Here is a 12,043-nt window from a genome sequence, read left to right on the forward strand (position 1 = left end):
TCTCTCTCTTTTATCTTCATAAGAACTAGGGAGGGTCAACATCTGAAGCTTTCTCAAATTATATTTCTCCTCCAGATTAAAAGTTATTTTATCTGACCATTGTCTTCAAAGTGGTTCTTCCTTCTGTCCCTCAAAGTTAATTTCTTCAGCCTATGCACATATGATAGAACTCAGATTTCCTAACAACAAGAACTGGGATGTTGTGTATAATAGCAATAGCACTTAGACTTATATACCGCTTCACAGTGCTTTACAGGCCTCTCTAAGCGGTTTACAGAGTCAGCCTCTTGCCCCCCCAACAATTTGGGCCCTCATTTTACTGACCTCAGAAGAATGGAAAGCTGAGTCACCCTTGAGCCCAGTCAGGATTGAACTCCAGGCTGTGGGGCAGAGTTAGCCTGCAATACTTCATTCTGAACACTGCACTACCGTAGACGATATAAATAGGCTTGTTTACTCAAATTGTTTCACACCCTTTTGGGTGTGATACTCCCCGTTGTGATCTGGAGGTATTCAGTGTGAATTTCCAATTGCACAGAAGCCCTCTCCATTTGTAGGCAGTCCGTGCATAAAAAGGAAATAGATTTACGGCCACAGTTGAGCCCACAATTTCTGTTGTTAAGTGAGACATTTGTTAAGTGAGTTTTACTTAACCCCATTTTACGACCTTCCTTGCCACTGTTGTTAAGTGAATCGCTTCAGTTGTTAAGTTAGTAGCCTGGTCGTTAAGTGATTCTGGCTTCCCCATTGTCAAAGGGGGATCACATGATCCCGGGACAAAGCAGCCGTTATAAATAGGTACCCGTTGCCAAGCGTCTGAATTTTAATCACGTGATCATGGGGATGCTGCAAAAGTTGTAACTGTGAAAAATAGTCATGTCACATTTTTCAGTGCTGTTGTAGCTTTGAACGGTCACTAAAGGAAGTTGAGGGCATTTGTACTTTGACTGAGTCCCACTTACAATTAAAAAAAAACTATTCGGCTTTGCTTTTCAGCTGATAGTTGATCTAGTTGCCAGTCCTGAAGACTGTTGAGAGGAATAAATGAAGCATCAAAGTACCGTATTTTCCGGCGTATAAGGCGACCCGGCGTATAAGACAACCCCTGACTTCTGTGCTGATTTCCATGCCTAGAAAGTCATCTTATACGCCGGAAGCTACCGTAATTTCCGGCGTATAAGATGACTCAGCATATAAGACGACTCCCGACTTACCACCGATTTCAACGCTTTACAAAGTAGTCTTATACGCCGGAAAATACGGTAACTGCCTTTAGAAATCAAGTGTCCTCCAGGTTCCAAGCACATATTTTAATGATACGGATAAAAGATAATAAAAGTTTTTCCAGTAGATATGATTCCTGCACTTCTACATTATGCTGATAAAACTTGAGCTTTCGTTCAGCTGTTGTTTCTACATCTAGGTTACCATGTAAAAGCAAGAATGTGGTTTCTCTCCTCTGTGCCAAAGAAGGTAAGATCATAACTCATAGAAGCATGAAGAAGTAAATTAGATACTTCCAAATTATCCACTCATTCTTGAGAGTTTAAAAAAAAACAATTCGTCGGGGAGAATAAAAGTGGAATCTTTATCAAGGGGCAGCATTTTACTTCCTGAATGGAAAAGTTATGCCTTCCAGAAGCCCAGAAACAGAATATTAAAGCAAGAACCAGAATGGTGTAAGTAAGGTCTCCTGCTTCAGCAGGGGGTTGGACTAGAAGACCTCCAAGGTCCCTCTCAACTCTATAATTCTGTTAGACCAGTGGTTCTCAACCTGTGGATCGGGACCCCATTTGGGGTCGAACGACCATTTCACGGGGGTCGCCAAACAACGCAGTCCACCATTTTCCCCCCCTTTTCCTTAGCTGTGCTACTCCCTTTTATTCTATTGGCTTTTGAAAGCCAATAGAATAGACTCTCTTGAATAGAGTCTAATTCTATTGGCTTTCAAAAGCCAATAGGAATTGTCCAGGCTGTCTCTGCCCTGCTGAGCCCGCCAAAAGTCCCATTCTGCAAACGGTGCTGCACCAGTTGAGTAGTCCTCGACTTATGACCGGTTGAGTAGTCCTCGACTTACGACCGGTTGGGGGTTGCGGCATTAAAAAGGTTGAGAACCACTGTGTTAGACTGAACTTACAGAAACGTTTAGTGTGGAGTTTTGTTTTTTTTACAGCCATTCTCCATTCCATTCACTTCCTTCCATCATTTTTCATATTTTGGATTGGATTTTTTTTTCTTTGCTTGGCATTTTTATCACTCTTTGTAGTTTTGCAAACCCCAAAACACTGTTGGCTGTGCCTTGTTCTTCTTTTTTAAGGAAGCAAAGAACTTGCTTAGGCAAATAAATGAGGTTGGGTTACTTCCTCTTGCCCAATATTCATTGAGGCTCCAAAGCACCTTATCTGCAAGTTTAGTTAGGCTAACAGAAGCTATAAAATTGGAAGGGACCTTAGAAGCTTACTACTCCAGCCTCCTGCTCAGTGCAGCAAAGTTGCCCACAATTTGACCTAATCTAAAATTTGTGTTTGGTCTTTTATTTAATCAGGATTTTTCTTACATTGTTGTTGTTAGTTGCGAAGTCGTGTCCGACCCATCGCGACCCCATGGACAACGTTCCTCCAGGCCTTCCTGTCCTCTACCATCTTCTGGAGTCCATTGAAGCTCACGCCTACTGCTTCAGTGACTCCATCCAGCCACCCCATTCTCTATCGTCCCCTTCTTCTGTTGCCTTCAATCTTTCCCAGCATTAGGCTCTTGTCCAGTGAGTCCTTCCTTCTCATTAGGTGGCCAAAATACGTTTCAACTTCAGGATCTGGCCTTCTAAAGAGCAGTCAGGGTTGATCTCCTCTAGGACTGAGTAACCAGGGGACTCACTAACATTGTTAGTGTCATTTAAGTTTAATGATATTGCAGATTTTGTACATTTACTGTGTCTCCAGGTGTACTACTTCTTATGAGATTGTTCTGGAATAGGTGCTAAAGCTTTCTAGAAAATGCAGTCACTTTTCCCCCTACTTACCAGCTGATCTTTTTCCTAAAAGATTGTGGCCGTCGCCCTGCAGCTCGGATGAGCAAGAGGATCCTCGGTGGCAGGACCAGTCGCTCAGGACGTTGGCCATGGCAGTGCTCGCTCCAGAGCGAGCCCAGTGGGCATATCTGTGGCTGTGTTCTCATAGCAAAGAAATGGGTCTTAACGGTGGCACACTGCTTTGAAGGGTGAGTAGTGCTGAGAATGCTTCAGAAATAGGATGGGCCTTGTAATTAGAGAGAGGATTCTAAGCTGGTTGGCATGATTAAAGCTTTGTGTCAACGCTGCTAACATCGGATGTTCTTGCTTTGACAGCATATGGAGATGCAGCCATTTTCCTTCTTATGTTTTACTCTTAGAATTAGAGTTAGGGTTAATAACTTACCAACTGACAAGCAAAGTCAACGGGGAAGCCAGATTCACTTAACTATCAGGTTACTAACTTATCAACTGCAGTAACAACGAGAAAGGTCATAAAAAGGGGGAAAACTCACTTAACAACAGAAATTTGGGGCTCAATTGTCGTAAGTCGAGGACTGCCTGTAATTGGTGTGCATCCAGCAGGAGAGTAAATACATAAATGACTTATCGTAGAGAGATTTAGAATCTTCACTGGTATCTTAACGCCTTCCGTTTTCCCCAAGGAGAGAAAATCCGAAGGTATGGAAAGTAGTTTTTGGCATCAACAATTTGGACCATCCTTCAGCCTTCATGCAAATCCGCCTGGTGAAAACAATTATTCTGCACCCTCGTTACAACCGTGCGGTGGTGGACTACGACATCAGCATTGTGGAGCTCAGTGAAGACATCAATGAGACCAGCTACGTCCGACCAATTTGCCTTCCCACCAGGGAGCAGCTGGTTAAGCCAAATACCTATTGCTACATTACTGGCTGGGGACACATGGGCAACAAAAGTAAGTGTCACATATCTATGTTCTCTTGCAAATCTGTTTCTCTTTTACCATAGTTGGTTTAGGTCAGGGGTAGGCCACCTTGGCTCTTTTATGACTTGTGGACTTCAACTCCCAGAATTCCTGAGCCAGCCATGCTGAGGGGACAGGGAGAGGTTTCCATGCTCAGCCATGCTGGCTCAGGAATTCTGGGAGTTGAAGTCCACGAGTCATAAAGCCGTCTAGGCCTAGGCCAGAGGTAGGCCACCTTGGCTCTTTTATGACTCGTGGACTTCAACTCCCAGAATTCCTGAGCTAGCCATGCTGAGGGGACAGGGAGAGGTTTCCAAGCTGAGCCATGCTGGCTCAGGAATTCTGGGAGTTGACGTTCATGAGTTATAAAAGAGCCAAGGTTGCCTACCCGTGGTTTAGTCGCTATAATTGCTAGTCCCCCATTTCCAGTGAACAATAAGAAGGTAGTGGGTCTACAAGCACTGTTGCATTTGAAGCAAGAAATGAAAACCCTTCCGTTGCATTAAACAAAATATCAGAACGTATGTTAGTTTTTGCTGTTCAAAAACTAGGACATATAAAAGAATCGCAATATGAATATATGCAAATGTCCACCAGGGAGAGGGATGGAACAGAAGGCTGAGATTGTGGGTGGAACTTTGTGATGCACCACCATCCCCTTAAGACATGTGTGATGTCAGTGCACAAAGGATGAAGCTTTGACCGGGCAGGTGGCCTCATTTAAAACAGCTTACTTGTAAACATTACTAACGAGAACATTGTCAATTTCAGAAAAGGCAGGCACAGCCACACTCCTCTGTATATTAATAATTCACCTGTGGAGATGGTTTCCACTATCAAATTTCTGGGTGTAGAGTTAAGGTTTGGTCGCTCAACAGCGAGACACTGGTGAAGTGGGCACAGCAGCACCTGCATTTTCTGCATCGCGTGAGAAAAGCACATCTTCCTTCCCCTGTCCTGACCACTTTCTACAGGGGGACGATCGAGAGCATCCTGTCATACAGCATCACAGTCTGATTTGGAAGCATCACTGCTTCAGACAGGAAGGCGGTGCAGAGAATGGTGAGGATGGCTGAAAGATCATTGGCAATTCCCTCCCTTCCATCCAGGACATAGCACAGAAGTGTTGTTTGAGCAGGGCCCGCAAGATTGTCTGGGACACCACACACCCTCTTCACAACCTGTTTTCCTTGTTACCTTCTGGGAGGAGGGGGGTCCGTGGTATCTGAAGCAGAACATCCAGATTCAGTAGCAGCTTTGTTCCATACAGTATTAACCTTGTGAACTCTCAGGCTTCCTCTTTCTGCTAAATATTCAAGATGGACAGTGATTCATATTTATATGTAAGGGTGTAGGTATATATATGTGTTGTATATAGCATGTTTAAATGTGTGTTATGTATGTGTACACTTTTGAGAGCAAGCAAAAAATTCATTTTTAATGTGTGCCAATGTGCTCACAGTAAAAAATGACAATAAAGGTCTGTCTGTCTGTCTGCCTGCCTGCCTGTCTATCTATCTATCTGTCTGTCTGTCTGTCTGTCTGTCTATCATCTATCTGTTGTCTATCTATAATCTGTCTATCAATCTATATCTATCTATCTATCATCTGACTGTCTATCAATCTATATCTATCATCTATCTTTCTGTCTCTGTCTGTCTGTCTCTACAATCTAGCTATCTGTCTGTCTATCTTATCATCTGTCTATCATCTGTCTGTATCTATCTATCTACCTACCTATCTTATGGAGCTGTAGATTCTGACCCAGTTGTGTTTTTTCCTTCTGCTTAGTGCCCTTCAAACTGCAGGAAGGGGAAGTGCGCATTATTTCTTTGGACCAATGTCAGTCTTACTTTGACATGAAGACCATCACAGTCAGGATGTTATGTGCAGGCTACGAGTCTGGAACTGTGGATTCTTGCATGGTAAGGCTGTTCACAAAGCGAAACCGAAAGTCCACACTTTTTGTAGACAAATGTTTAAAAGCCAGATTTTCAGATTTTTTGCTAATCAAGTTCCTTTCTTCCTTCCTTCCTCCCTCCCTCCCTCCCTCCCTTCTTTTTCTTTTTTTTGTTTGTTTTATGATTTTTTGGATGTTGTCAAGAAAATTTCCCATAGTTTTTCCTTTCCTTTCTGAGTATATTGTGTTTGAAGAAAGTATATCACAAATTTCAGGGAATAAATGCATACAGAGAATAAATTGTTCAAATAAAATACAGTAGTAATGCTTTTGAAATCTTTTTGAGATCAGCTTGCAGTCACAGTCCTAGAAGGATTCTGTTAACTAGTACAGTAGAAAAACGTCAGGTTGATCACTTCCATAGTGAGCTGGGCAGGTGGGAGTATCTGTAATGACTTGGGCTTTGACTGGTACATCCGTTACGCCTTTTCCAGACCAGAACAGCCTACTGTTGTAGTAATACTAGATTACATCAGTGATTCTCAACCGTGGCAACTTTAAGATGGGTGGACTTCAATCTTCAGAATTCCCCAAACCAGTTCAGAAGCATTGGATTACAGTAATGCTCTCTTTGTGAGATCATTTTTCTTGCAGGTTATTGACTGTAATGCAGTTTGAGTTATTCTTCTATCTGATCTAAGTCTTCATAAATGACTTAAATGAGGGATTGTCAAATGTGCAGATGATATTAAGCTGGCAAGAATTGCCAACAGCCTAGATGATAGGTTAAGTGAGAAAAAACAAAAGTGCACATACAGATTAGGTGGAAACCAGGCTTAATAGCAGTAACTGTGAGAAGGATCTTGGCGTCCTAGTGGACGATCAATTAAATATGAGTCAGCAGTATGCAGCAGCAGCCAATGGAATCCTAAGTTGCATTAACAGAGGAATTGGATCAAGATCATGTGAGGTACTAGTACCACTCTATAAAGCCTTAGTAAGGCTACACCTAGAATACTGCATTCAGTTTTGGTCACGCTATAAAAAAGATGTTGAGACTTTAGAAAGAGTGCAGAGAAGAACAACAAAGATGATTAGGGGCCTGGAAGCTAAAACATATGAAGGACAATTGCAAGAACTGGGCATGGCTAGTCTAGTGAAGAGAAGGATCAAGGGGTGACATGATAGCAGTGTTCCAATACTTGAGGGGCTGTCACCTGTTTTTCAAAGCACCCAAAGTCCAGACAAGGAACAATAGATGGAAACTGATCAAGAAGAGATTCAACCTAGAAATAAGGAGAAATTTCCTGACAGTGAGAACAATCAACCAATGGAACAGCTTGCCTTCAGAAGTTGTGTTTGCCCCATCACTGGAGACTTTCAAGAAGAGACAGCCACTTGTCAGAAATGGTATAGGGTCTCCTGCTTGAGTTGGATTAGATGACCTACAAGGTTCCTTCCAACTGTTATTTTGAAAGTGAAAGCTGCAATTAGTCAGCATTTGTTCATAAGAACATAAGCCGTGCTCTGCTAGGTCAGGCTCCTAACTCAGCTAGTCTAGCAGTCTGTTTTCTTTTATTTTCTTTTTTTTTTAATACAAATTTTATTTATAATACAATTAAAAACAAACAAACATTGGATTTAACGTGACATTCCAGTATATACATTCTTATCAGATTGTTCCACTTTTTACAATTAATTCTTCATCTCTACATATACATCTAGGTTTTATGTACAATACTTGTTCTAAAATAACATATATTTCTATCTTAACATTCATCTTTAATCCCGACCGTCCTCTTCAAATTCCTCCAGTGGTAAAATTTATCCCAGATTTCATAATAAACTGATCCATATTAGTCTTTTAATATCATTGTGAGCCTGTCCATTTCCGCACATGCTAATATTTTATGTATTAACTCTTCCTCTGTGGGAATGTCCTTGCTCTTCTATTTTTGCGCAAAAGCAAGCCTAGCTGCAGTCAGGATGTGTAGCAGCAGGTATATTGTTCCCTTGTTGTATTTTTCTGTCGTTATTCCCAACAAGTAGAGTTCAGGTTTTAACTCTAAGTCCAGTGTTAATATATCCCTCAACCAGTTTCGTGTCTTGTTCCAATACTCACAGGTCTTTGGGCATTCCCACCACATATGGTAGTATGAACCTATTGCTGTTTTACATTTCCAGCATAGGGGTGAGATGTTTGAACCCATTTTGGCTAGCCTTATGGGTGGGAAATAGCAGTCTGTTTTCATGGTGGCCGAACAACTGCACAAAGTATCCTATTAGTTTCCCAGCTGGTGGGTTTTGGTGGCAATCACATCCTGCCAGCAAGGCTAATAGCCATGGACTCCCATGATGTCAAGAAATTGATCCAGTCCATTTTTTTTAATCCAACCATGCTGTTAGTCAGTGTCACACCATGGCAGTGGATCTCAAATTTTAATTATGAGCAAAACCCCCCACCCAAACTCTTTTTTTAAATGTCTTTTAATTCTTCCAGGATTCAATTTTATTGGATTATTCCTGATTCTGAGAGTTTTGGAAGTGGGGAAATAGCTTCTCCTTGTCCACTTTAACCATACCGTGCATAATTTTGTACACCTCAATCCTTCATGACCTCTCTTTTTTCGTCTTTCTGAAATAAAAAGCCCCGAGCATTGTCACTTTTTCTCCTTCTCCAAACTGCTCCAGCCTCTGAATCATCTTAATGTCCCCCCAGTAAACATTCTCTCGCTCCACTATATCCGTTTTGAGGAGCAGCCACAAGAACTGCTCATAATATTCCAGATGTGTTTGCAGCATTGATGTACATAAGGGAGTCCTTTATAGAAGTCCAACTAATTGTTCCAAAGCAGTCATCATTTTGCTACTGTGACAGCCCAGAATTATGCCTTTTTTTCTGTTAGTTAATAAGAACCATTCAGAAGCCATCACTGTTAACAATGATCAGAGTCTAACCTAAGTTATTTTAAACTAAAATAATATCCATATTCCTACAGGGCGACAGCGGAGGACCTCTTGTGTGTGAGCAGTCAGCTGGACGCTGGACGTTATTTGGTTTGACTTCTTGGGGCTCAGTCTGTTTTTCCAAAGTTATGGGTCCCGGAGTTTATAGTAACGTGTCTCACTTTATTGAATGGATTGAAAGAGAAATCTACCTGCACACGTTTTTGATTCGCTGATGCGTTGGTGCTGCACACGCTGACCAAAAGCAATGTCCGAGGACACCGGAACAATGAAAGCGTTGGCGAAGCTGAAGACATTTGATGAATTGTCAATTTTATAGGTTGCAGATGCGAAAGCAATAGGGCAGGGTCAGAGAATGTGTAAAATCCTTCGTTGCCAGAGGTGCTTCTGAGTAACGCTCACATATTTTGCAGTTATTTCTGCCTTGTTTCTTTAGCAGTTCTGCACCCGCCTTTCACTTTTCACTCACAATTTCTAATGTTTCACGATAAGCCTTCTGCAGAAGTATTGTTTTTCTAAAACATAAAGAAAAGAGAAGAAAAACATGGCTAATAACCAAACGGGTTTTTTTTTTTAAAAAAAACCTATGATCCTCTGTCTCAAGTCCATCTGATTTTTATAAGCTGAACCCCACTGTGTTCCCCATCTGAACAGAAGGGGATGTTTCAGTGCAACTAAGTTGGATATCTGTTCAGATACAGCTGTATTATTTAAATCAGTTGTTTCTCACCCTTTCTCCCATGCTTAGATTCCTTCCCACCTTGTAGAATCAGTGCAGAACAAGCATATTGCCATAGTAATATAGAACATATTGCTTAAAAATAAATAAGTAATACAGATATTAAATTGAGACTAGCCAGAATGGTTGGATCAAATAGTCTTTATGTCATTTAACAGCTAAATGTAATAATAATGATAATATTGATAAATTAAAACTGATCTGTGACCACTGAAATCTCCGATAGACAGTTCAAATACAGGACAGTACTTGAAAGATAATAGGAAAAAGCTGCAAATGCACATGCGTGGCAATTCACGACCCAGAGAGTAATTAAGGATGCCATACAAGTAGTCCTCAACTTACAACAGTTCATTTAGTGCAGTGGTTCTCAACCTGTGGGTCGGGACCTCATTTGGGGTCGAATGACCATTTCACGGGGATCGCCAAACTATGCTGTCCGCCATTTTTTCCCCTTTTCCCTAGCTGTCCTACTCCCTCTTATTGGTGGCCACACCCACTTGGGGGTCACCACAACATGGGGAACTGTATTATGGGGTCACGGCATTAGAAAGGTTGAGAATCACTGATTTAGTGACTGTTCGAAGTTAACAGTGGCACTGAAAAATGTTAAATTATGACCGTTTTTCACACGACCATTGCCGCATCCTCACGGCCAGGTGATCGGAATTCAGGTGCTCAGCAACCGACTCATCTTTATGACGGTTGTAGTGTCCCAGAGTCGTTTTGGCAATTTTCTGACAAGCGAAGTCAAACGGGGAAGCCAGATTTCCTTAACAACTGTGTTACTAACTTAACAGCTGCAGTGATTCAGTTAACAATTGTGGCAAGAAAGGTCGTAAAATGGGGCAAAGCTCACCTTAACAACTGTCTTGACTTAGTAAGAGAAATGTGGGGCTCAGTTGTGCTTGTAATTTGAGGACTACCTCTACATGATATCTCGGAGGCATCTTCTATGATAACAAAAGGTTACCTGTGGCTATTTCTCCCTATTTGTCAAGGTGTAGCAAATCTTTCCCATTAACATTGCAATTGCTTTCTCCAAATATATATACGATATATGGCCAGCTAATAGCCTACTTTGGGAATCTTTTGAACTGTGAACTATGGCTGGAATAACTGGAAAGAAATGTCTAGGAACTTGAGAATCAGTATTGCCATTCTGAGGCTCTGCTCCTGTTGTAAGGGAATCGGGATATTTTTTTAGTGTCAAAAATGGGTTCGGTAGCTACAACAAAGCCTGGGGTATGTGTGTGGTTCTCTACTGCTGCAGAATTGGTTACAGTAGTGGCCAAACCTTTTGGGAAAAGTGTATTTTTGAAGTTTGATGGCTAACAATACCACTTTTTTGGGGGGGAGTAGTACCATAAAATTATATATCAATGGAAAAATAATTTAATCGAGAATGTAATGCAACATATTTTGTTCAATTATTTGTACTGTATTCTATGAAAAGCTATAGCCAAATAACCAGAAAAAGGAAGCACAACTTGCTTAGGTTGGTATCAGGTAGCTTTCCTTCATCCAATTGTAGCTAATGAGCATGAGTGTTTAGAGAGCCAATCAGGTGTCATCTTGTTTTGACAATGAGCCAATCAGATCACAGTAGGATTCAGCGATTGACGTCATGTATTGAAGCTGAGAGGAGGACATTGGTCAGTGTGTTATGTGATTGCTATCAAGTTGGTTGGGTTTTTTTGTGTTCTTTCATTTAGTGAGCTTGCAAAACGTAATAAAATTAAAGTAATGGTGCAAAGAGTTGACTGGTTGCCCAGAAAGCGATGTAAAATAGTATTATTAAGTGAACAAGGCTACAGTTATACATAAATTAGAAGAAAAATTGGTGGAAACTTAACCAAAGGTGGCATTTCTACTGTACACTTGTCCCAAAAGATTTCCACAGTTTTGGCCACTACTGTATGTAGAGGATCCAGAGAAGACAATAAGATGACAGCATTAATTCAAGAAGGGTTTTGTGATTACAGCTTTTATCCTTCTTTTTAATGAAGCAAATAATCTTTATTCGGTTGGTGCACTTTCAGTGATGGAGGGACACAGATATAATAAAAAGAAAATAGATTTCTATTTGGTTTTCAAATATATGGCACTAATTGCCTGGATAGCTTTTGCAGCAACACAATCAATTGCCTCGTTTTTCTTCTGTAGTGGTGTGAAATTTCTGCATATTCTAACTTTGTTTTGGCTTTCATTAAACATCTTTGAAATAGTGCTGTAATAAAACACTTTATGTCTATTCCAGAGCTGGAAATGGAAAACAATCAGATACTTCAGGACTCATCCAAAGCAGCAATTAATTTATATTAATGTGTAACAGCCATTTGCGGTATTAGCAGAGCTTTCAGTAATTGTCTACATTATTTGCCATAATAATAATAGATTTGTTGTAATTTATTTCAAGCTAATCACATTTTCAATGTTTACCAAAAGAAAAATAGCATTTAAAATAATACAGTTAATCATAAA

At 40.8% G+C, this 12,043-nt stretch overlaps 1 protein-coding gene across 1 annotated transcript in view; it reads left to right on the plus strand.

Moving 5' to 3' along the window:
• Positions 1-10,006, plus strand: part of CORIN (corin, serine peptidase) — a 114,733-nt gene extending 104,727 nt beyond the window's left edge. The window contains exons 18-22 of the mRNA XM_039362892.1: positions 1,424-1,473; positions 3,042-3,216; positions 3,673-3,944; positions 5,745-5,878; positions 8,853-10,006. Of these exons, the coding sequence (XP_039218826.1) occupies positions 1,424-1,473; positions 3,042-3,216; positions 3,673-3,944; positions 5,745-5,878; positions 8,853-9,035 (814 nt within the window). The 3' untranslated portion in view covers positions 9,036-10,006. The remainder of the gene's footprint in view (positions 1-1,423; positions 1,474-3,041; positions 3,217-3,672; positions 3,945-5,744; positions 5,879-8,852) is intronic.
• The last annotated feature ends 2,037 nt before the right edge of the window (positions 10,007-12,043 follow it).

Source organism: Crotalus tigris, unplaced genomic scaffold (assembly GCF_016545835.1).
Source record: "Crotalus tigris isolate CLP2741 ecotype Arizona unplaced genomic scaffold, ASM1654583v1 scf7180000019483.1746242, whole genome shotgun sequence".
Classification (NCBI taxonomy): domain Eukaryota; kingdom Metazoa; phylum Chordata; class Lepidosauria; order Squamata; family Viperidae; genus Crotalus; species Crotalus tigris.